We start from the raw sequence: 25,574 nt of genomic DNA, 5'->3' as shown, positions 1-25,574 counted from the left end.
GATTTTATCTGCTGTTCAGTTCAAGCTTACTAAGAAGCTAATATTTTAGAACAAACAAAACTAAGTTCCTGTTCCAGCTCTATGAATAGCTCCATCCTATCACTTCGGGCAATTTACCTGCTAAAGTAATTTTCTTTCCATTCTTTCCTTAAGAAGTATATATTTCCTATAATCAAGAAAGTAGAAAAAAACAGGTGTCTATTTGTCCTAGCACTTGGGAAGCAGCAGTTTCGAGGCCAATCTAATCTATCAAGCAGTTCCAGGACACTCAGAGCTGTTACACAGAGAAATCCTGTCTTGAAAAACCAAAAACAAAAAACAAAAAAACAAACAAAAAAAAACCGTTGAGAGAAGCCTAGATATTCACATGCCTGTCCACCCTCCAACTGTAAAAACATGAGATGGAAGAACAGTTCGTCCCTTAAAACCCCAGAGGAAATCAGCTGCTCCTTGAGATAAAAGCTGAGGTATAAAACCAGTAGAAGGGTCAGGTTAAACAAAGAACAACCATGAAGTTCTCTTTGCTTATGGTTGTGATCTCTACCACACTTGTGATTGCTCATCTTCGCTTTGACAGGTAAACTTGCCTTCCTTTGATCCAGTCTCTGGCTGAGAAGAAAATGAAGGAATATGTCTTTACAATCCACTCAGGTTTTGTTTGGTTTGTCTTTTTTTACTAGTTTTTGGTTTTTTTGTTTGTTTATTTATTTCTTTATTTTTGCTTCTTTGATTTTTGTCTTTTCCTTACTTGAAGGGAGAAGGTATTCCGAGTGAAGCCCCAGGATGGAAAGCAAGCAAGCGTCTTGAAGGACTTGACCCAAACCATTGAGGTAAAACATTCAGAAGAGTGTTACATCTTTCTTTTCTATTCTGTAAGAGATATTTTTTTTTATTTTCTCTTCAATGACCACAGGGACACCAAGGACTGACAAACAAGTAGAGATGACAGGCACCATTTGGATCATACACCACTTTATTTTCTTTCAATAGTTCACTGCTTCTCCTTCCAGATTCACAAGCAATCACTTCTTAATAAATATATAAATCAAGGGACATTGTTGGCACCTTTCCCTCTTGTCTGTATTCTGCATCAGTCCACCCCAGTATCTGCTCCAATTTCTCCTGGAGACTTCTGTTCAAGTACAAACTGATGACTGTAAAGTTCTTTGCCAAGAGTGGGTCCTCTTTCGAAAGAAATTCTTAACTGTAAAGCAGTTCCTTAAACTCCAACAGAAAAGGGAACACTCTCTATCACTGGTTCAGCCACTTCTTTTACACAAGACTCTTTGTCTCAGTCACCTTCCTTCTGTTTTATATTTACCAGTAGATTTGCAATGTAACACCTTTAAAACACTAGACCAGAAGTAAAAAGAGAGTAAGTTAAATGGCCAAAATTACAATCAGATTTAAACCCAAGCCTGGCTTTCATTCTAGTGACACTCATCTCTTCAGTCAAATCAGCCGAATTCTGTCAGTTCTAATTCCTGAGCATTCCTCACACCCACACGGTCACCTCCTCTGTGCTGTCAATGGCAAGTCCTTCCTGCCTCTTATGCAATTCTGGTGTCCTTTTTCTAGCACACCATCATCCAGTGTTTCAGTTCCACCTTCCACAATCTTAAAACTTGACATCTGTGCTTCCTAATTTGAAAATGTTTATGAGGACAGCCTGTTGTTCAGAGCCAGATGCAAGGGTTCAAATCCTAGCTAAACTGGCTTTGTGGCTTTAGGCAAGTTTCAGATGCTCATGGGGCATCGACCTCTTCTTCTGTAATACAGCTTATAAACTTACATGCAGCAGCAGCAGCAACAATGGATATCACAGGCTTCTGGTTTTGTTTGGAAAAAACCTATTAAAGCATTTTCTGTGGGTTTTGGTTTAGCCAGTGTCCTCCAAGATTTGACACCTCTTTATTATCAAGCACAAGACCCTGCTCTCTGTTTCCTGACCCTAGAGTTTCATGGACATCACAATTTCACCATCTTGTATGTGTTTTCTCATGAGGAATGTTATTCTCTAATATTTTTTTTATCTGGCTGAGTCTTCTTGTTTCTACAAGACTCAAATCTGCCTTGCTCTTTTTTGTTAGGACACCCTCCCCTTCCTCTGCTGTTACCTAACATGGTGGAAATATGCATATTTGGCTTGTCTGCCACACAGAACCTCTTCTTACAACTTCCCTGTAAGACATTTCTGTGGCATCCACCTCTGCATCTACTGCTTAATAAATGTCCACAACAGTTCTTTGATCTTAAAATTCCTCCTCCACATTTTCTTGCTTTAACACAGATTTGTTCCTGTGTAATGGTGATGTGTCCAACTTATATGATGTTTCAAAGTAAACAGATGTGTTGATTGGTTCATAAAAATCTCATGCTGTCCCATAATGGACTGCACAAGAGCTAACGTGCAATGTAACTAAGAGACATCAAAGGTGACTTGGACATGCTTCAATCTTGTAGTGATGATAGAGACTGGATATTGTTCTCATATCTCCCAGGTGGGGTATAATGGTGGAGATGGGCATCTTCTTCACATCTCGGAGGTGGAGTGTGGTGGTAGAGACTGAGCATCTCCTTCATATCCCCCTGACTGGGAATCTGTACTTCACTTGGCTTCAAAAGTGACAGCTATTTTAAAGAACCATGAAATTGTTTTTTCTCTATTTTAACCAAAATGCTTTCCCTGTCTGCTTATTCATCAAATTGCTGAGATTCTCAGCTGTGGGAACATAGTAAAGAGGAAACCATCTCTTATGAACTCTCAGGATATCTAAGAATGCATATTCACCTCACTATATCCACAATACTCACCAAGGAATCCTAATGGCCATATTTTTTTCCTTAAGGAACACTGAAAAAACAATCAATTCCATTGACTTGATCAAGGATGTACTACTAAAATAATAAAATTAAAAGAGGTTAATAAAGTATGTCTTCTAGACAAATACAAACCTTCCAGAAATTCCAGAATTCACAGAGAAATACATGGGAGGAGTCATAAAATTATAAAAGCTGGATTACAGCCAATTGTGGTTAAATCAGTTATGAAATAATTTTGTTCACATCCAGAATGATAGAAGTAAAGGGAGATTAGCTAAAGTGGTTGTCTCTTCTATTTTCTCTTATAAACGCATTGTCCTAAAATTCTAGTTAGTATAATTTTCTTTCTTGCTCCTTGATATTCAATAGTTTTTAAATACATTTGTCTAAAAATTTTTATTACCTTATTCACTACACAGAACTCTACACCATTTTATCGTGAATAATATGTGGTCAGTGTGTGTGTGATATCTGTGTTTTCTGTAGTGCATGTTCTCCTGTGTGTGGGTAGCATGTATGATACCCATCTAAAAACAGAGGCCAGAAGAAATCTTCAAATATTTTTATCACTTTGTCTTTTTTCTTTGAGAAAATATTTCTCCCTAAACCCAGGAACCAACAAGCCCTGGAAATGCTCATATTTTTATTCCCCACCATTCTGAAGTTACAGGTCTACATGGCCACATTAAACTTTTTAAATACGTACATGTTTATCAAACAAACAAACCAAGAGCTAACAATGGGCTTGTCTCCACAGCTTGATTTCTGGTATCCAGATGCTACTCATGATGTCGCTGCTAATATGACAGTGGATTTCCGAGTTAGTGAGAAGGATTCTCAAACTATCCAGTCTATCTTGGAACAACATAAAATGAACTATGAGTAAGTGCTGGAGAAATATCCATTTATGTTTCATTATCCGAGTTTGGGTAACTTTGAAATTTTGGGGATGTTTTACAAATCTTTCAGGTTTTGAGGGTAGATTTTATACATGAGTACACTGTATTTCCGTCATTTCTCACCCTCTCTCTCCATCCTCCAACTCTTCCAGGGTCATTCCATCCACAGCCTCTGGAATTCATGATGTCATCTTCTATAATTATTGATACACACACACATCCTTGCTGAGATCACTTAGCATTGTTCATAGGTACATGTACTTAGTGATGACCACATAGGACTATATAACCTATCAAGGGCCTCTTCCCTGAAGAAAAGTGATCATCTCTCATTCAGCAGTTATAGACTTCTTGTAGCTCTTCAACTAGCAAAGTTTGTCCCATCCATGTTGGTGTGTTGACTGCTCTGGTCATTATGAAAACCTTGTGTAGACAATTATATTGTTGGGATTTCATGGGTGCAGAAAACTGGTTGTGTCTCGAAGTCACCATCTTTCAGCAGAAATTCTGATCCTGTAGTTCTTACAGTTCTTACACCTTCTCTTCCAAGTCCTCAAAACCTAGTTGAAAAGATTGTATCCTAGATGTCCAAACTAGGGCTGGTCACCCCACAGTTTACCAGTTGAGATCTTTGCAAGATTCCATCTCTTGCCAAATGAAGCTTCTTTGGTGAGCTAAGTCTATGGGTATATGTATAAAGATTTAGAATGTAGTTAGAAGCTATAGTGATTTAGAAGAAGTAGCAGTAATAAATCTTCCTCTGGGGCAGTGGTTCCCAACCTGCACATTGTGACTCCTTGGACAAACATTTGTCTCCAAAATTATTTACATTATAATGCATATCAGTAGCAAAATTACAGTTATGAAGTAGCAATAAAAATAATTTTATGTTTGGGGTTACCACAACATGAAGAATTGCATTAAAGGATCACAGCATTAGAAAGGTTGAGAACCACTGCTCTAGGTAGGCTCTATGACCGCTCTAGCCATAGGAATTGACTAGGTCTACAGTATCAGTAATGAATTGCTTTCTGCTGAATTGGCTTTAAGCCCAACTAGAAAGCTATTGTTTATCCTCAATATAAAAGTGTCAGTGGCCTGGTATGGTAGCATATGCTTTTAACCCCAGCACTCTGGAAAGAGAAGCAGGAGGATCTCTGTGAGTTCAAGGACAACCTACTCTACATAGAAAGACCCTGTCCCAAAAAAACAAATAGTAACAACCATAAAAAGTGCAAGAAAGAAAAGTGGAAGACAGGAAGGAAGATAAAAGTGTTACTAGGGGATATCTTGACAGATGATCATTGCTATGGTTCATAGATTTTTTTCAAACATGTATGACTGCTGAATGTTTCTCTCCATTAGAAGCTTACATACATCTTCTGATATTATACAATCTAATCCTCAAGGAGAAAGTTTCCAGGTAGTTCCAGAAAGTCATGTGTCTGAAGTGTGTAGTGTCTTCAGCAATAGGTCTTACCTTCGAATAGCCTATATTGTCTTGGAAGGGTATAACTTGTAATCCCTGACCAACAACATGAAGAGATGTTTCCTTTGTCTGGAACTTAGGGTTTTGTTAATAAGCTAATAAAACAATATGCTTTTCTACAGCTTTTTCAAATATTTTAGTGTTTTAGTTTTCTCTGCTTTCTCCCTTGAACCTCTTCAGGTTAAGCTCTTCTTGTTTATCCTCCTCTCCCTTTCTACTTTCCAGGCTTCTGCATTTATTCCAGATCTACTCACATCTAAAGAATTGGGTCACAAGTAGGAGAGAAAATTTGGTATTTGTCTTTCTAGATATGGGTTACCTCATTCAGTAAAATATTTTACAGTTACATCCATACAACGAAACTCTTTTAAAATTGGGACTGCCAAACACTAAAGTACTATGTATAGAAGATAAAATTCACAGTTTCTTTCAGACTATTGGAGTACATTTATAGAGGTGATAGGGTTATTGGCAGTTTAGTCTCCATCTTACATTTGCTCTGATCTGAATAAATGGCAGCAGCCTACAGAAGTAGAGGGCTCAGTGTGAACAAGCAGGGCAGCCTAAGAAGGGCATATCATCATAACTGATGACAGGTCAGGATTTATGGACTAATTGCAATAATCTGCACTGTCTTCTTTTTTAAATTGAACTGATATATAAAAAATATTCATTCTCACACTACAGACACACAGAGAGAGAGAGAGAGAGAGAGAGAGAGAGAGAGAGAGAGAGAGAGAGAGAGATCAATAAATTAACTTCATTCTTTGGGAGAGAAAAATTGACCTCAACAAAAGCAAAGCAATAGAACAAGACTTAAACTGCAAAAGAGAGAACCTCAAATAACAAAAGTTACAGGAGTAAGTTATTTTGCCTCATGGAACAGTAAAAGGAAATTATAATTGATTGAACAACAACCATGAGCCGTATACCACTCCAGTCTTTCTATATAGATTTGCTACATAACCAAACTTCTGACTTTTGATTTGTGCTTCAGTGGCTACATCCTTCAGTTTACATAATTAATAAAGACCTGATATCAGTTCTTAGTATTACTTAATTTTCACAAAGAAACTAGCCCAAACTAAAACACAGCAGTGCTCAGGCAAATTCTATATAATCTGGTTTGAACAGCAGGATCAAAAATGAAGAGTTCTATTTTCCTTATTACTCTTCTAACGCAGACAAAATATACAATGTTTGACATGACCATAGATGGTGATGTGAACCACTGGAAGACTGAGGCAAGGGGCTGACATCATGCATCTAATCAGATACTGCCCTTCCCCTCTTGGGTCCTGCAGGCCTCTCTTATCTGAAGTGGCCTTGTAATGAGAGCCTCACAAGTGTCACTTCATCTGACACCCAGAGGGTTTCTTGTTTCCTGTATCAAGAAGCAAAATGCTAAACTATTTACTAAAATTAGATTCATCTACTTACTACAGTGTTTCTAGAAAGTGTCTCAATTTAGTTTCAGACATGTGGAAGCCAGGTAATTAAATATCTTCCTCATAAATATAAATATGAAAAGCTATCGGTAAAAACAAAAAACATTTAAAATTCTGTACCCAAGTACATAATTTTATTTACATATGAATTATGTGTATTACTTGATATCAGTCCATAACAGAGGAGAGTTCTAAGAAAAAGGCTTGGCTGACTAAAGCTGCAGAAATTGGCTGGAAACAGTAATTCACTTAGCCTAGACACTCTATATTAAACAGAGCACACAGACCATTATTCAATCTAAGGCACCTACGCATGGTATTATTTAATTTTCAGAAAATTAAGCTACTAAAACTGATTTAATTTTAAAGTAGCATGTTAGTTCCTTTTTCCTTATACTTTTACAAAGTCATAAAAGATCAAATACAGAGTAAAAATAATAAGTATGTACTTGTACTAAGAAGCCCAAGCAGACTGGCAAATGGGAAAAATACACGTACTGAATTGGGAGCCAGGGGGGGCAGATACCACATTTCAATCACAGCTAAAATCGTATGTGTCTTTTTAATAATTTTTTACATTGAGATAATCACTAGCACTCTTTTCTTTGATCAAAAATTAAAATTAGAAAATAAAGTTATTCATAAAAATTAATTCAGAAGCAAGCTGTTAATTCAATAAAACTTAGATGGTACAATAGAGTAAAATCATAATAAGAACTCCACAAGATTATACGGAATTGCAAGGTACAAGTATATAAACTCACACAGTGACATTCAACACTTTAGGTCAATGCTTGATTACCTAATAATATTCATCCAGATACAAATTTATGTTTCAAATGTAAATCTGTCATGTTAAATATTTGTCTCAATCAGATATAGCTAATGACTTACTCAGAGTGCTATTCCATTCACTTTTCTTCCTACTCTGAGCATACAGCTGTTATTTCTTAGACATGTGAGCTTGGCTGCAAGAGATAAAGATCATGGTTTATAAAAATAAAATAAAAATGAATAGGGGAGTGGTAGGAAAAACATTCTGAAGCAAAACTGCCTGTGCCCAGGCCCATCCAAGTTGGTTATTTGTCACTATTTAAAATGTGATATTAAAGGAGCTATTTCACAGGATTTTTATGAGGAGTGACTGACTCTACAGGGTTGGTTCCTTTAATTAGCTCAGGAAGAGGAAAGGTCATTCATGTGCATGTGTACATAAGCTCTCACACACAAACACATTCACACAATGGAGAACTGAAGGCCCTTAGATGTTCTTCCTCTCTGTAGAGAACAAGTCTATACCATAAAGTTTATTTTTCACTGTATGATATTCCTCAGACATTAGGAAATCCATGTCAGCAAATCCAGGGCTCAATGCACATGGTAACCCAATTAGGAAACTATCAAAATCCAACTTTATAAAATCTAAAAGTATATTTGTAAAATAGCTCTGCTATAACATAGTCATCAAGGGAGTACATACCAGTTGTATAAAACAAGCTAACAACAAGCCCCCCCCCCACCGCCTCTCTCTGTCTCTGTCTCTCCGTCACACACACACACACACACACACACACACACACACACACACACGGCAGTTAGACATTGGCCCATAGATATCTCACCTTTCTTTTATACTCTCTAAAAGTAGCCTTGAAATTATGGCAAGAAAGAATAGAATGAGGTGGGAATTCCAAGCAGAGATACAGGGAAAAGGAAGGTGGAGTCAGAGAGACGCCGTGTAGCTGCCAAAGGACTAACATGCCAGCACTGGTAAGCCACAGCCTATGGCAATGCATAGATTAATAAAAAGGGGGTTATTTTACGAGTTAGCTAAAAATAAGCATAAGCTATTGGCCAAACAATGTTGTAATTAGTACAGTTTCTGTGTGATTATTTGGGTCTGGGTGGCCAGGAAATGAACAAGCAGTCTCTGTCTACACATGTGTTCAAGAATAAGTTCATGATCCTGGACAGTAAATCCACAAATAAAAAATACATTAAAATATTTATGCACATAATGAAAATAGCACTGTTGAAACAAAGTTGAAGTATTTTGGATTCTAATTCCCAACTCCAAATACACAGATACTTTAACTACAGGGTTAACAACATGGTTGAGTGAGTAAAGGAGTTTGCTGATGTATCTGTCTGCCTAAGTTTGGTCTCAGACATCCACATGAGAAGAGAGAACTGACTCCTACAAGTCCTCCTTGGCCTCTACACACACAAAACACACACGCATGCATGCACACACATATGCATGCACATACTTAATAAATAAACAAATGAATGTGTAAAAAGTTACAGATTTTAAGCATATAGTATTTCTGAGCAATAGCTTCCTTATTTGTTATATGGTAATAATATTAACAGGATCAAACAATGTATATAAAACAGAATCTGGACCATGTTAAACACATTCAGAACAGAGAACAAGAGAAAATTTAAGAGTTAGTAGTTTGATGTGTTTAGAAGTTTGGGAGAAAGGTCAACACTGAAATTTCAATGCATACAGACCTTATGTGGCCAGAAATACTCCAATCTATAAGATCTTGGAAATAGTGAGATGAGTTGATGCAAGAAGAGATGAAAATTGAAGTGGAAGCATAAGCTTTTTGACCCCAACAGTTTCACCCTCTCAATGACTTTTTCTGACTCTTTTTTTTACCCCCTCAAAAATCACCCTAGCCACTCATATTCTAGCTCTATCATTAGATAACATATTTGAAAACATTGTGCCTTAGGTTTTGTCATCAGTCAAATGAGGGTAAGAATTCCTTGTAAAGATGAAGTGACTTAACAAGCATAAAAGTTTAGAAAAATACTTGGTTTGTGCTAAGTGTGGAATTCCCAGTTTTATTGCCATCATTGTTGTTATTCGACTTTCTCCCTAGATTTCAAAAGCTAAGCAATAAAATCTGTTTAGTAGATTTGTGCATGAGAATACTCCCTGCTGCCTGTGTGATATAGATGTGCCTGTGTGTACTTTGGAAGCTAGGTCCATTATATAGATACGGTCTGAGTCAGATGTGTGGTTTCAAACATGCCACTAGTTCATTGTAAGTGAAAAAAGCAGTAGAAATAATTACTTTTATTTAACTAAACATAGAGCAAATATTACTATTTAAACATATAAGCAATATCAACCATATTAGTGAATTATTTTACATACAAATTCTTTGAAATGTCATGCATAATGTACATTTATTATAATCTTTACTTCAGGGCAAGGTTGTTATAAGTTCTGGATAGCAATATGAATCCAGAACTATCATAATGGTATACATAGCCCAGATAGATGGGGGAACAGACGCCACACAATACTTGTTTAAAGGAGATGACTAGGGCAGAGCAATCAGGAAATGGGATTTGTTTTAGATAGAGGAGAGGAAGAGGCACTTTTCTGCAAATGAAAGATAAATGTTCTCTTTCCTGTGATAAAATGTTCATGTGATAAATGTGTTTTATCATTCTGCTGTCAAACAGAATTCTGATACACAATCTACAAGAAGAGATTGAGAAACAGTTTGATGTGACTGATGAAGTCTCAGGCAGGCACAGCTATGCAAAATACAATGACTGGGGCAAGGTATGGTGTAAAATGCCTAGTATAGTCTTTTTTAAATGACTGTGTTCTTTTGCCCAAAGCAATTTTCCTTTATTTTAATTCTTTGAATTTGATTTTCTTCTTAAGATTGTTTCTTGGACTGAAAAAATTGTACAGAAATATCCTGAAATGGTCTCAAGAATCAAAATTGGATCAACTTTTGAAGATAATCCGTTATATGTTCTCAAGGTAAAAATAATTCAAGGACCATCAATCAGCTTGTTGTCTTAAAACATGGGCACAAAAGTCACTTAGTGGTAGCTGAGATAAATTTAAATTTGGAAATCATTTCATTGTTTGAAAGTTTAAACTGTGGATGTCAATTCAAGAACATATATTACATTCTCTGATGCAATCAAAAACATAGGAATATGCAGTTACTAGAGATTCCATAATGAGCAAACCAAGAAATATTTCACAGGATAACTCTGTTATAATGGTTTGTAGTGTCCCTGTCTACACACCTCTTTCCAATCTATTGAGATGGAATGAAACTAGTGAATGAATATCATGATGAAAATGTTAAATATCATGCATGTGTAAGACCAGAGCTTATCAGAGCTCAGGATTCATGAAGGGACCACCACTCAACTACTACCCGACTCTGTAGACACAAAGATTCTGCTCCCTGGCAGCTCATTAATAACTAGGAAGGCATCCATATCATATATCTCTATTAATCAGTGTCTCCACCCACCCAAACTAAATCTGAACTCGGTTTAAAACAGAAACCTTTCAAATACCAGATGCAGATCCTGTACCTTACTTAACATACAGTACCAGGCCACTTAACATACAGTACCAGGCCACACCCCAGGCTATTCAGCTTCCAGTTTATGAACTATCTTTAAAATTCTTAGCACAGAACATTAACAATGGAGTAAGGGAAACAATATATAGTGTGGTTGCTTTTTTTTATTTTTGTGGGTACATAGATATTTTTTGATACAATTTTGAGTTTGCTGCATACCCCAGGCTGACCTGAAACTCAGGAGTGCTGGGATTACAGGTATGCATGTGACATCCTGTCCAAGAAGAGGTTGTAGGTTTTAAATTTTTTATTACTTGTGTGTGTGTGTGTGTTCGTGTGTACATGTGTGTCGTTGCATGCATGTCATGGAACATGTAGATGACAGAGGCCAACTTTCAGAGTCAGTTCTTCCCTTTCATCATATGAATCCTAAAGACTGAATTCAGGTCATGAGGCTCAGCATCAAGTGCCTTTATCCACTGAGCCTTCTCACTGACACTATATTTCATTTTCTGAAGGTATGTTTTATCCTTAATAGGATGTATTTGCTTGGACAGCTGAATATGAATATGTACATGTGAATGTTGGTATCCAAGGGAGTAAAAGGAGGAATCAGTTGCCCTGGAGCTGGAGTTCCAGGCAGTTGCAAGTCACTAGATATGGGCTCTGAGAACAGAACTCAGACCCACTGCGGTGCAGTACTTTAACTATCTTTCTGTCCCCTGACTGTGTTGTTTTTGTTTTGTTTGCTTTTTAGAAAACCTTAAAAGCCACTTGAGATCTTGGAAAAATTTTTGAAAAAAAAATTTCCTGTAATAGATAAGGATTATGTATAGATAGAATAGCTGCCATCATCTTCCCTGAGGACAGTAAGCATGAGCATGGTTCATATTCAACAACAGACAAGGAAAATAATTGTTTGAGAATATGAATTACTGAATGATAAGAAACTAAAAAGTGAACCAATGCAAAATAATTCCTTATTTTAACAGATTGGGAAAAAAGATGGAGAAGCAAAGGCTATCTTCATGGACTGTGGCATTCATGCACGAGAATGGGTCTCCCCAGCTTTCTGTCAGTGGTTTGTGTATCAGGTAAGTGAACCAATCACAATCAGCTACTTTCTAACTGGTCTCCAGACTTTACTGACTGACAACATTCATTTTCAAAAGTGTGATGTTCCATCTAATTAGAGAACTCTCCATTTTCCTCTGGCAGCACATACAGGCCTGAGTTTTATTCATCATTTTATAAATCCTTAAACTCTACTTGAAAGTTTATGATAATGAAAACACCTTCTTTTAGCTGTAATACTGACATTTATCCTGCGGTTATATAATAATCTGATACCTCTTTTATGCTATAAACTGAAAATTTTTCTTTGATAAACTCAGAACATAACTTATTTCATTGGTCATATACAAACTTGGGGTTTTCCTACTTAACTTCTTTTCAACTGAGAAACAGCTTGTATTATACTAATAGATTTAGTTTGTATGTTTCTGAATATCTACTGACAATGTATTTGACACATCCTATTTAAACTTTCTCCACCAGTTGTTTCACATAGCACTTTGGAACACCCACAGCACTGATTGTTGGACCCACAGATACATTCACTAGGAAAGATGCTGCATAGTATTGACTTATAATTTTGGTTATTTTGACAATTCCAACTAAAGGCCAAAACCCCCTCTTAAGCAACAAACAAGGACAAAGCGCTATGACTGCAAGGAATTTCCTGCATGCTGTCAATCTCAGCCCTGGGACAGCTGTGCAGAAGAACTAGATTGCGGCTGTTCTGGGCTGCATGGTGAGATCTTCACACACATTTTCTCTCTCCCTTTGTCTCTGTCTCTGTCTCTGAAACACATACACACATATGCATGCACGTGTCCTGAGAGGAATTTTCCAAGAATGGGGAGGGGTTTTGTTTGTTTTTGTTTCTGAGAATTTTGATAGCTACAGAAAGCTCATATAATTGTTGGAATTTATGCCAGAAAATAGAAACACTGACAGGCTGAATTTGTGACATTTAAATTTCTGTTTTATCAATATTGTTAGAAATTGAACCCAATGTTTTGTGATTGCTAGGAAGCATATACTATTGCCAGAGATTTTTATTAATTTTGTGAGACCAGGAGAATGACTGAGTCAGTAAAGTGCTAGCTACACAAGCATGAAGACCAGAATTCAACCCCCAGTATCTATGTAAAAAATAATGGGCAAAGTGCATGCTTACAATCCTAACACTGGGGGAGGGGACTCGGATAAGGCAGAGACAAATGATCCTTGGAGTCTTCTGGCATTCGCTCTTGCTAAATGTTCAAGCTCTGAGTTCAGTGAGAATAGAGAAAAACTAAGGTAGACATCTGAATCTACTGTCAATCTCTGGCCTTCACTCGCAGGTGCACACAACACACCTGTACACGCATGCACGTGTGAATTTCTCTGGCTTGGAGGTATGAATCAACAGCACACCACATGCTTGGTATGTGCAAGAACTTGGGTTGAATCTACAGCACAGAAAAGGATTTTTTCTTCAGTCATATTTAGAAATATTTATGAATCTTCTCCAATGTTCCTGTCTCTCTAGGTTCACAGATTTGAGCTGTATTTATTTAAGGGACACAAGACAATTACCTTATCAAGTACCTGGCATTATCCCCTTCCACTTGACTGTATTTTTTCTGTGGTTATACAGGCTACATCTGGCAGTTTCTATTATGGATAATTAAGTTAACCTTTGAAGAATGTTCATTTCAGTACATGTCCCTGCATTTATTAAGTGCTTTTTCCCTATAATTTATAGGGGTTGTTTATCCTTATGTACTTTTTAAAACTGCTTAAAATCTTGTAACCTTGGAAAACAACTCAAAGAGTGGTAGCTATGGCTAATAGGATCTAGCTTTCTCAATAGCAACCTAACTTTCTATCCCCTCTAGGCCACTAAGAGTTATGGAAAAAACAGAATCATGACCAAACTCTTGGATCGGATGACTTTTTACGTTCTGCCTGTATTCAATGTAGATGGGTATATTTGGTCATGGACTCAGGTACTGCTCTATATACATTTGTTGCATTTAAGAAATTTATTAGTCACTGATTTTAATGCACATGTATTGTTGTTTATTATGTTTAAGGTTTGGGTGACTATTTGATTCCAATTCAGAAAAGTAACTTTTTAGATTTTTAAGAATTATTTTTTCTGTAATCTTTGAGAATTTCATACAATACACGTTTATCTTCTTTATTCCCTACTCTCATATCTTTCCAGAATCACTTTCACATCCATACTCACCCAACTTCATGTTTTCTGTCTGTCTTAAAAAACAAAGCAAAACAAACAAACAAAAAAACATGGAGTCCAGTTTGTATCATCGGACTACTCTGGAATATGGGCCTTACCCTGGAGTGCTTGATATACCCAGTATCATTAAAGAAAACTGACTCTCTTTTCCCAGCAGCAATCAAATGTCAATAGCTCCTCAGTTAGGGTGGGACTTCCTATCCACCTCCCCATTTGTTGCTAAACTTTTGTCTGATGTATCCAGTGCAGATCCAGTGCATGCTGTCATGTCACCATGAGTTCACGTGTGTCTGCCCAGTTGTGTCTAGAAAACGGTTTTCTTGTTGTCAACCACCTCTTCTGGCTCTTCACATTCTTTCCAATCTCTCTTCCCCCTAGGAAAGGGAAAGGTATGATACAGGTATCCCACTTAGGAAAGTACTATTTAGGGCTGATCATTCCCAAATTTCTTATGTTCTGTCCATTGATCAACTGTAATGTTCTGGTTGCAAGGGTATTACTAAAATAATATGAATGTTTTGCTTCTTTCCAAGGCAGGTAATGGTCATTTTCTAATACAGGAAACTAATGAACCATTTTCCATAAACTTATGGAAAATTTTCATCAATGCTAAAAACATTAAGATTAAAAATTGTGTCTAAAAATTAGATATTGTAAGAAAGCATTTCTTTATAATAAAGGAGATCAGGTTAGCTATAGAGATTTCAAATAAACTTGTAGACACACACTGAGAGAATCTGAGATGGTAACACTGCACATGTGTCCACACTCTGATGTCCCTTCTGGCAGGACCGAATGTGGAGAAAAAACCGATCCAAGAACAAGAATTCTACCTGCATTGGCACTGACCTCAACAGGAACTTTGATGTTTCATGGAACTGTGAGTTGCAGATTTATTGTCAAGAAAATGATTTTGCATTTAGACCATGAGTTTAAATAAACTACCTATTTATTTCAGCAATAACAGAGATCCCCTGAGTTAGTGTTGATTTCCTTATCTCTTAAATAGAAGATAATCATCAGTACCATGGAAAGATTTTGAAGGTTTTCTGTGGGAGAAAACAGGAAAAAATGTTGCATATCTATTGAGCCACCTCTTACTGAACATTAAAAAAAAACCACACACACAAACAGATATTTTGGTGATTTGGGGCCTTACCACTTTTTAACTTTATAGAAGTTGAGAAATACCAGTGGTTAAAACCAACATACAAGTAATGATGCTTAAGTTGTTCAATGAAGAACAATTAGGGATGAGAGCAGTTAAAAAGTGTGTTAGGAATACAGTGACCAGTTAGACCTGTTACTTCAGACGATGCATTCATTTTTACACACACAATTTTATCTTTGCCGACTTTAGAGAGACCATACCTCTGCCCCAATTTGTGCATTTTTTCTTTACCTACTTTGGTTTGTAAAAGTTGACCATACCTTTTTTAAAAAAAAAACTTTATTATAAAACACTTGAAAATAAAAAATTAAATACACTAATTTTTATATGTATGTTTTCTGTTCAAAGACTTTTTAATGTATGCCAATGTATTAGCATGGAACTTGAGCCAATGGTGCTAACATGGAGCTTTCCATACCTTTTAACTCTATTCTACTGTAATGAATATTGAAATGGCAGCAGTTATCCTTAATCAATAGACAGACTTCTCCTGAAAGAAACTGAAGAAACCTGGGCTCACAACAGGAGATTTACACCAGTTCTCAATAGTCAGAGCTGGGGTTGAATGGAAACTGGTGTAGATCTAGGCTCGAAGCCTTGGGATGCTTGTGTTTTTACTATAACCTGAAAAAGGATGACAAATAAGGCTAAGAATATTTCCACAGTCTATGGGACATATGTCCACAAAACCTCTAATGACCATGTAACCGGAGATATCTCATGTCTTAAACTTTGCGTGAACCAAAAGAGGCAGGGGTAGTGTTAGTGGACAGTGCCTTGTGATCTCATCCACATTTCTTCTGTAGCTTCTTCAAACACCGCAAACCCATGCCTGCATGTATACAGGGGCCCTGCAGCAGAGTCTGAAAAAGAGACAAAAGCTGTCACTAACTTCATTCGAAGACATAAGAACTCAATCAAGGCTTATATCACCTTTCATTCCTACTCCCAAGTGCTATTATTTCCGTATGGCTACACATCCAAACTGCCACCCAACTATGATGATCTGGTATGTAATACTTACATATACATATACGTACACATATGCATGTGTACATTTACACCATCATTAACTTTGAATCTATTTTTTAACAGCTTTGAGGTATGCTGAAATGGTTTCACTTTGTTTGGTTGGTTGTTTTGAAACAAAGTCTTAGTATGTAATTCAGACTGGCCTTGAATTCAATATGTGACCCAGCCTCAACTTCCACTCACCATCTACCCTGCCTCAGCTTCCCAAATCCTAGAAATACACTTTTGCCACCACACCAGGACCTCACATTTTAAATACCAAAAAATTAAGGCTAGTTAAGTTTACTCTGTAGTTAAATCTTTAAATATTTTGTTTGATAGTTATAAACACAATAAAATATTATATGTGATTATAAGAAAATTTTTATAAGGAAAAGGAATCTAGACCAACCAGAATAGAATTCTAATATTGAATGATCTAGATATAGAATTCTAATATATGCAGTAAAATAGAATTCTAATGCAATAGTATTTAATACTTTCTTTGGGTTATACTATAAAACCATGCAAGGTAAAAGCCTAATTGAGCAGCAGAGACAGCTAGTTCTAACCTCTGGACACCAGACAGAAAGAGATCCAAGATAATTTTCCCTATTAATAATCTGAAAAAATAAATTCTTCTGCTATATAGAAAACACAAGAATATTATAGTGCTCTGTCAGTAAGAATATGATATCATTTCAAGTCAGTGATCCACTTAACATTATTTTTCTTTCTCTGCATCTTATTTGATCATATAAGCTTTAGGAAGAACACCATAATCACATAGTTAACCTGCACATATAGGTAACTCTCTTGAATTACTGTAGAAGAAAATATGGGCAGCATACAAGGTCTGGTGTCCCAAAGTACATAGTAGCTGGAGACATAGTTAATGCTGTGGCTCAGACATTTCAAAACAACTTAGGAGAAATTTGGGTCATAATTTTTATCTCAACATCACTCAATTGTATTCTTTTTTAATTAAAAATTTTATTACATTTTATTTATTCATTTTTGTCAGTGAGTCTATATAGAACATAAAGGAGCACTGCTTTTTTTTCTGGCTAACTCATATCTTTTTTTTTTAAAGATTTTTTTTTATTGAGAAAAAAAAATTTCCGCCTCCTCCCAGCCTCCCACTCCTCCCACCCTCTCCCCACTCCTCTCCCCCTCCCTCTCGAGTCTGAAGAGCAGTCAGGGTTCCCTGCCCTGTGGAAAGTCCAAAGTCCTCCCCCCTCCATCCTGGTCTAGGAAGGTGAACATCCAAACTGGCTAGGCCCCCACAAAGCCAGAACAAGAAGTAGGATCAAAACCCAGTGCCATTGTCCTTGGCTTCTCAGCAACCCTCATTGTCCGCCATATTCAGAGAGTCCGGGTTTATCCCCTGCTTTTCCAGTCACAATCCAGCTGACCTTGGTGAGCTCCCAATAGATCAGCCCCACTGTCTCCGTGGGTGGGTGCACCCCTCTTGGTCCTGACTTCCTTGCTCATCTTCTCCCTCCTTCTGTTCCTCATTGGTACTTTGCACTGCTTTTAGAGAAAGTCAAAGAAAATCTTGAAGGACTGCACAACATGAATGAGCACGGTTTTGATTCACAACAGTAAAACTGCATGTAAAACGAAATGAATTCCAGTTATTCAAAACTATTAGATTCTCTTGTGATCATTTATAACCATAGTACAGACATTGCTTAATATGTTTATTTACATCTTTCTAAATTTTAGCATGCATTTTATTAAACAATGAATTGTGTTCTTTACAGTGGCATTTAATATTAGCTAAATCTGAGATTCAAGCAACCATTAATTCCATCATACATGAAAAAAATACATTAGTGTTCTGTAACTGCACTGTAGCGTATGATCCAATCTAACTAAGAAACTGAACCCATAAGTTATTGAATTTGTGCAGATACAGCAAGGCAGCTGCATATATGACAGAAAGGAAGGTAAGGATGAAAATGCACACAGATATACATAGCAAGTCTTTCTGAGTAAATTGAAAGTTTTTACACAGCAGCATATTTATTTATATATTAAGTAAAATAAATTCCTTAATCAAATACATTTATACATAGCAATGGAAAGCATTCATTTGGAGTTCAAATATATTAAATACTGTGTTCATTAGCATTTATTTCAACGATTACTTCCCTACCACAAACAACTGATTAAATATGAATAAATGCCATGCCAGGAGAAGCCCTAATATAACAGGACCATTTTAATGATGAGTAAGCTATATTAGAGATGCAGTTCAGTGTCTGGCTGTTATGCAGTATTCTATATTAGATTCCCACACACGCATGACACACACAGGTTTAGTCAATGAAGAGTTAAAAAATGAATCAACTACATTTCTTCTATTACACAAGTAGAGAAAGTTTTGTATCAATTACAAAACTTATTACAGAGAAAGGGATGGAAGAAAATAATTTTTGAATATATGAATCCAAAAGAGAATCTGAAAGAAAGGACACACCAGGCTAAAAGAATGGTTTCTCTGTATAGAACACTTGTTTTTGAAGATGATCAGAGTTTGAGTCCCAGCACCCACATGGTAGCTCACAACCATCTGTAATTTCAGTTACATGTTGGAGGAGAACTGCTTGTTGGTTCCCAGCTGCCTGGCTAGCTTAGACCCAAAATAATCACACAGAAACCATATTAATTCAATTATTGCTTGGTAGTGCTAACTTCTTATTGGCTAACTCTTACATATTAATATAACCCATTTCTATTAATCTGTGTATCACCACACTTCTGTGGCTTACTGGCTAAAGTTCCCAGCATCTGTCTTCGGTGGCTCCATGGCTAATCTCTAACTCTGCCCTTCTTTCTCCCAGAATACAGCCTAGCTTTCCCTGCCTAGTTCTGTTCTTCCCTGCCATAGGCTCAAAGCAGTTTCTTATTCATTAACCAATAAAAGCAACACACAGACAGAAGGCCCTCTCACACCAGTTACTCTCTTCTGACCTCCATGGGCACCAGGCACCAGTGTAATGCTCATACATACATATAGGCAAAACATTCAAACATTTATATACTTAACATAAATAAATCTTTAAACTATTTTTTAAAAGGATAAAGAGAAAGAGATAAAATGCAACATTATTCCATATAATTGATTGATTGCACTTTGATAATATCCTTACCTAGTCATTTACATTATTTAGGTCTTCCAGTACTAAATAACCTATAAAATTGGTTTTTAACTCCTAAAAACTGTATTCATATAGTATTTTGTAATCCAATCTCACTTTTCTCCCTAGTTAAAGGTCTCAAGAATTGCAACTGATGTTCTCTCAACTAGATATGAAACCCGTTACACCTATGGTCCAATAGCATCAACAATGTGTAAGTTTTACCTCTCATTTACTATGGTTGTTTATCTATGTCTATGTTATTAGTAAATAAAGTTATCAAATTTGTAGGTTATGAATTCCAGCTGTTGCAAGAGGTTCTACATTATATGTGCACCTGAAAGGCAGGATTGCCTGTCTTCTGCGTTAGGACAGTTTGTGGAACAAATCGCAATGAACTTCTACAAACTATTAAATCAATAGAAATGTATAGCTTACTTCATCTACTGTTCTGTTCCACAACATAATGTTTAATCTTTGCCAAAACAAGAATTAATTGGGGCAGAGGCAACATCTAGTTTCATCTACTTTAACTGATTTTTCTCTCCTTTGTTCTTGTCTCAATTCAAGTAATGTCTTCCCCTTAATCTATGGTATGTGCATGTGTTGACTCATAATCTCTTTTCCCTATGATCCATTCTTCCTGTTACAGGTAAATGAATATGATCTTGGCCATTCTTACAGGTGTAAGAGGGAATCTCAGAGTTGTTTTTGATTTTCATTTCTCTGATGACTAAGGATGTTGGGCATTTCCTTAAATGTCTTTCAGCCATTTTAGATTCTCTGTTGAGAGCTTTCTGTTCAGGTTTGCACCCCATTTTTATTGGAGTATTTGTTCTTTTGATGGAAAATTTCTTGAGTTCTTTGTATATTTTGAAGATCATACTTCTGCCTGATGTGGGGTTGGTGAAGATATTTTCCCATTCTGTAGGCTGCCATTTTGTCTTGTTGACCATGTCCTTTGCTTTACAAAAGCTTCTCATTTCAGAAGGACCCATTTATTAGTTGTTTGTCTCAATGTTTGTGCTACTGGGGTCATATTTAAAAAGTGTTCTCCTCTGCCATTGTGTTCAAGTATACTTCCCACTTTCTCTTCTATGAGGTTCAGTGTGACTGACTTTATGTTGAGGTCTTTGATACATTTGGACTTGAGTTTTGTGCATGGCAATAGATATGGATCTATTTTCATTCTTCTACATGTTGATATCCAGTTATGCCAGCACCATTTGTTGAATATGCTTTCTTTTTTCCATTTTATATTTTCTGCTCCTCTGTCAAAAATCAGGTGTTCATAGGTGTGTGGACTGATATTCGGTTACATTGGTACTCCTGTCTGTTCTTATGCCAATACCAAGCTGTTTTCAGCACTGTAGCTCTATAGAAGAGTTTGAAGTTGGGGATTGTGATGCCTCCAGTAGTTCCTTTATGGTACAGGATTGTTTTGACTATCCTGGTTTTGTTGTTGTTGTTGTTGTTGTTTCCATATGAAGTTGATTATTGTTCTTTCAAGGTCGGTGAAGAATTTTGCTGGGATTTTGATAGGGATTGCTTTGAATCTGTATGTAGATTGCTTTTGAAGGGCAGTGAATTGAATCTGTAGATTGCTTTTGGTAAGATTGCCATTTTTAATATGTTAATTCTATCAACCCAAGAGCATGGGAGATCTTTCCACTTTCCAGTGTCTTCTTCAATTTCTTTCTTCAAAGATTTAAACTTCTTGTCATATAGGTCTTCTATTTATTTGGTTAGAGTTATTCCAAGATATTTTATTTGTGGCTATTATGAAAGGAGATATTTCTCTAATTTCTTTCTCAGTCCATTTATCATCTGTGTAAAGGAGAGCTACTGATTTTTTAAGTTAATCTTTTATCCTGCTACATTATTGAAGACATTTATGAGTTGTAGAAGTTCCTTGGTAGAATTTCTGAGATCACTTATGACCCAGAAGTACCATTGGATATATATGCAAAGGATGCTCAGTCATACCACAAGGACATGTGCTCAACTATATTCATAGCAGAATTATTTGTCATGGACAGAACCTGGAAATAACCTAAATGCCCTTCAGCCAAAGAATGAATAAGGAAAATGTAGTACATTTAAACAATGAAGTACTACACAGCAGAAAAAAATGACATCTTGAAATTTTCAGGCATTTCTTAATCTTAATAGATTAAGAAAACATCATATTGAGTGAGAGAACCCATACCCAGAAATATAAATATTATATGTATTTTATGTAAAGCCACTCATAAGTGGCTTTTAGACATAAGGCAAAAAAAGTCCCCAATTCATAGACAATAAAGAGAAACTTAAGAGAGGCACACATGGATCTAATGTATATGTGAAGTTGAAAAAGACATGATCTGAATAAATTGGGAGCATGGGATCATGGGAGAGAGTAGAAGAAAAGGGTAAGGAAGGGAGGGATGCAGAGAAAATTATATAGCTAAATAAAAACAATAAAAAGCTGATTTGTAATCTAACTATATAGACTTCTTGAAATAAAAAGGATAAAAATTAAGCAAAATGAAAGACGAAGTTATGTTAAATATCAGATAGTATCAGAGAAAAATCAGAGATCCATCCACCAACAAGGAAATAATCCTAAGTATATACGCATCACCTCTGCACATAACACTTGGTTAGTAACAGTTTGACTTTCCCAGCCTCCTTCCTGAATGTCTCCCTAATAAGTCCAAATGACACCTCCTTTCTCTTCTTTGGTCCTCCCATTTCCTTACTTCACCCAATTTTTGTTAGCAATACAGATTTTCCCCACTACATAGATCGAAATTTTAGATAGTTTTATCAAATTAGGCTATTTATTACCCCATTGCTATTCCTGGCATGTTGTCTCTATTCTAGTTCTCTGCCTTTCACTTCATGGTGCCTACCATTTTGCTGTCTAGACTTTCTCACCAAGGCTTTTTATTGCATATAGTATAAAGAATATGAAAGTGCCTATTGCTTCTCAAAAAACAGTCTGAACCTATAACATTTACAAAATTTCCCACTCACTGCTTATTTAACTCCAGCCCAAACCGACCTCACATGTCCCTAAAATGCGCATAGATTTTTCACTGTTGGTATTCACCTGCCAGAATGAAGTCTTTCTCTACTTCCACCTCTTTCTATATTTCTCTTTCTTTAGTTCCCTAATATGTTCTGCATAATGAAAGTGGAATTTGACATGCCTGAGTATGAGTCCTGCTCACCAAGCACAACATTGCTTCTCTTTCAAATCTTTACCAAGTAGTCCTCCTTTTTTGTGGCAATTACAGCTGTGCTCTGCACTAAGGTTTTTACCCTTATGTCTCTCCTTTAAATTACAAGATCCTGAAACCACACGTCACCTTGGTAGCCCTGTATTGCCTGCCCTCTCTTGGACAAATAAATGTATTGTTCTGGGTTTGTTTTGGTTGGCTAGGTAGTGTGTTTCCGTTTTAAGTTTGTTTTGGGCATTGTTTATCTGTTTGAGGTAAGGCCTTACAATGTATCCCACACTGGCCTCACACCATGCTCTTGTTTAAATCTCTGTACTATTGAAATTAGATAGATTCATTACTGTGCTCAGCCCATGTAGAGTCTATTGGGCATATGAGTGACCATAAGTAGCTACTGAATAATTAAACTGTAACCCTTCCCACCCAAATATCCCTTCTTTCTTTATAAAATCTTTAAATTCTTCTTTTCCAAACCTAAAATATTGGTATCAATTAAGTGTATCATAATACATCAGTGATTTCACACATGAAAGTACTATTGCATTACATAAAGGAAAATACATACATGCACTTACAGTATGTTGTATATGTATGCATCTATAGTTAGCATGCATTTTCATACATATTGTAAATATATACACACACACACACATTGAGAGCAACCTCTCTATAGATGTTTATATCTTTAAGCATTTTTCCAAATAATAACAACTTTAGTAAAGTTTCAAAAAATTGATATAAAATTTAAAAATAGAGTATTAAATATATCCTTAAAGTAACTAACTTGAATATTCTTGGTCTTATAACTCTAAATGATTTTCTCTGAGAGCATAAATGACAAGATATCAAAAGTGTGAAAAAGTTATAAAGGCAGATATATATTAAAATTTCATAATGAAATCACTTTATATATTAACACTATTTTTTAAAGTAATAAAGGACAGAAAAAATTAAAAGTTTTGAATGTGGTACATATTTAAAATATATGATAGATTGTAAGTGCTTTCTGTACTGTTTACACTATTTTGACATTACTGCAATTACCCATACATATAAATACTTTTATTGTTAATTTTACACATGCAATTTTGAGAGTGTGTGTGTGTGTGTGTGTGTGTGTGTGTGTGTGTGTGTGTGTGTGTGTGTTGAGTTTGGAGGCCAGAAGCCAACACTGGGTTTCTTTCTCTATTGTTTTATACTTTATTTTTTTGAGACAAGGCCACTCATGGAAACTGAAACTCACCAATTGGCGAAACTGGATGGTCTCCCAATCCTATGGTTGATGAGATGGGGATCCTATCAACACATTGTCATTACAGGCATGAGCCAACATATCTGACTTTCTTATGGGTGCTGAGAATTCAAGTTCAGGACTTAATCTTTAAACTGCAAATACTTTACCAACTGAGCTATCTCTTCTGCATCAACAATCTCCATGTTTTCAAACAATAATCTTGCCTCTAATGAAATATTTACTGATTCTGTTTTGCAGATCCAACATCAGGTTCTTCTTTAGACTGGGCTTACAAAGCAGGCATCAAGCACACATTTGCCTTTGAGCTCCGTGATAAAGGCAAATTTGGTTTTCTTCTTCCAGAATCACAGATAAAGCCAACATGCAAGGAAACCATGCTTTGCGTAAAATTTATTGCTAAGTATATTCTCAAGCAATATTCGTAATGAATTGCCTTTGGTTTGGAATGTACAATTAATTCTTTCAGGGAAGCTTTCCCTGAAAAGGCAAACTTCTGCATCTCCTGAATCCATCCTCTCCTTGCTCATGAAGTCCTGCATTGATTTCTTCATGTTCTTATCTACTTCCAATAGCACCAAAACAATAGAACTTTGAGTAAATGCATTGAACTATGTTTCTTCTTCTTTTTTTAGCCTTATAATAAACACAGTTTAAATACTCTGAAGCGATATGTAGTGAGCATGGGAAAGAAATGAAAACATTGTTTCTCCAGAATCTGATTGACTTCCTTCATGCCATGTGCTAACAAAATGAAAACTAAACAGATTACATTCTGATGCTTTACAAAGGCATCCTCTGTTTTTAATAAACTAAGTTCCCAGGATTTATTAACTAGTCTTAATAGTCCAATCATCTTGATAGTCTTACAATAGTTTTATTTGTTAGCCATATAAATCTAACAAATATTGATGTCAATGGTTCTTCAATATGATGACAGGAAACTGTATTCTCAATTTTAAAATACATAATTTGCCTTTCAAATATATATTTTTCTGATAGAAGTGAACATTGTTCATATCTTCAAAATGGCAAAGAAAATGGAAGGAATAAAATAATTCATGGAGAGATGAATTTCAGAGTTTTAAGCAAGCAATCCAGTTTCCTTCAGTACAGTGTTCATTTAACTAAAAATACCTTACTCTAATCTGCAGCACTCCTAGAAAAATTTCTTCCACAACACCATTTGACAATTTATAAACACAGATAGTTTGCCCTCCCAGTTCATACAAAGAAGGCCAGTCAATACAGCCAATGCAAGTTGGTGACTAAAAGTCATGTAGACCAAGGGAAGGACTACAGGAGAGAGAGAGAGAGAGAGAGAGAGAGAGAGAGAGAGAGAGAGGACACCCTTAGATTATATTGATACAAAACCGCAAAGCTCAATTAAAGACAAAGTTTTATTCGGGAGCCAAATGTTAGTGACGATGGAAAAAGAAC

General features: G+C 36.1%; 1 protein-coding gene across 1 annotated transcript; it reads left to right on the top strand.

Moving 5' to 3' along the window:
* Positions 1–509: 509 nt before the first annotated feature.
* On the top strand, positions 510–24,703 carry Cpa3 (carboxypeptidase A3). The gene is made up of 11 exons (XM_005343889.2): positions 510–577; positions 755–830; positions 3,581–3,705; positions 10,146–10,248; positions 10,354–10,455; positions 12,010–12,111; positions 13,963–14,073; positions 15,117–15,207; positions 16,305–16,507; positions 19,785–19,869; positions 24,375–24,703. Exons 1-11 carry the CDS (start codon positions 510–512, stop codon positions 24,560–24,562), a joined length of 1,254 nt encoding a protein of 417 aa, XP_005343946.1. The 3' UTR covers positions 24,563–24,703.
* Positions 24,704–25,574: the final 871 nt, after the last annotated feature.

Source organism: Microtus ochrogaster, chromosome 1, assembly GCF_000317375.1.
Source record: "Microtus ochrogaster isolate Prairie Vole_2 chromosome 1, MicOch1.0, whole genome shotgun sequence".
Taxonomy (NCBI): Eukaryota; Metazoa; Chordata; class Mammalia; order Rodentia; family Cricetidae; genus Microtus; species Microtus ochrogaster.
The sequence above is the reverse complement of the archived record's forward strand: the minus strand, read 5'-3'. Positions and strand labels throughout refer to the sequence as shown.

Coding starts and splice junctions, on each gene's coding strand:
- Cpa3 (XM_005343889.2), top strand. CDS start 510: ATGAAGTTCTCTTTGCTTATGGTTGTGATCTCTACCACACTTGTGATT. Junction 14,074..15,116: donor ATATTTGGTCATGGACTCAG/GTACTGCTCTAT, acceptor CCCTTCTGGCAG/GACCGAATGTGGAGAAAAAA. Junction 15,208..16,304: donor CTTTGATGTTTCATGGAACT/GTGAGTTGCAGA, acceptor TTTCTTCTGTAG/CTTCTTCAAACACCGCAAAC.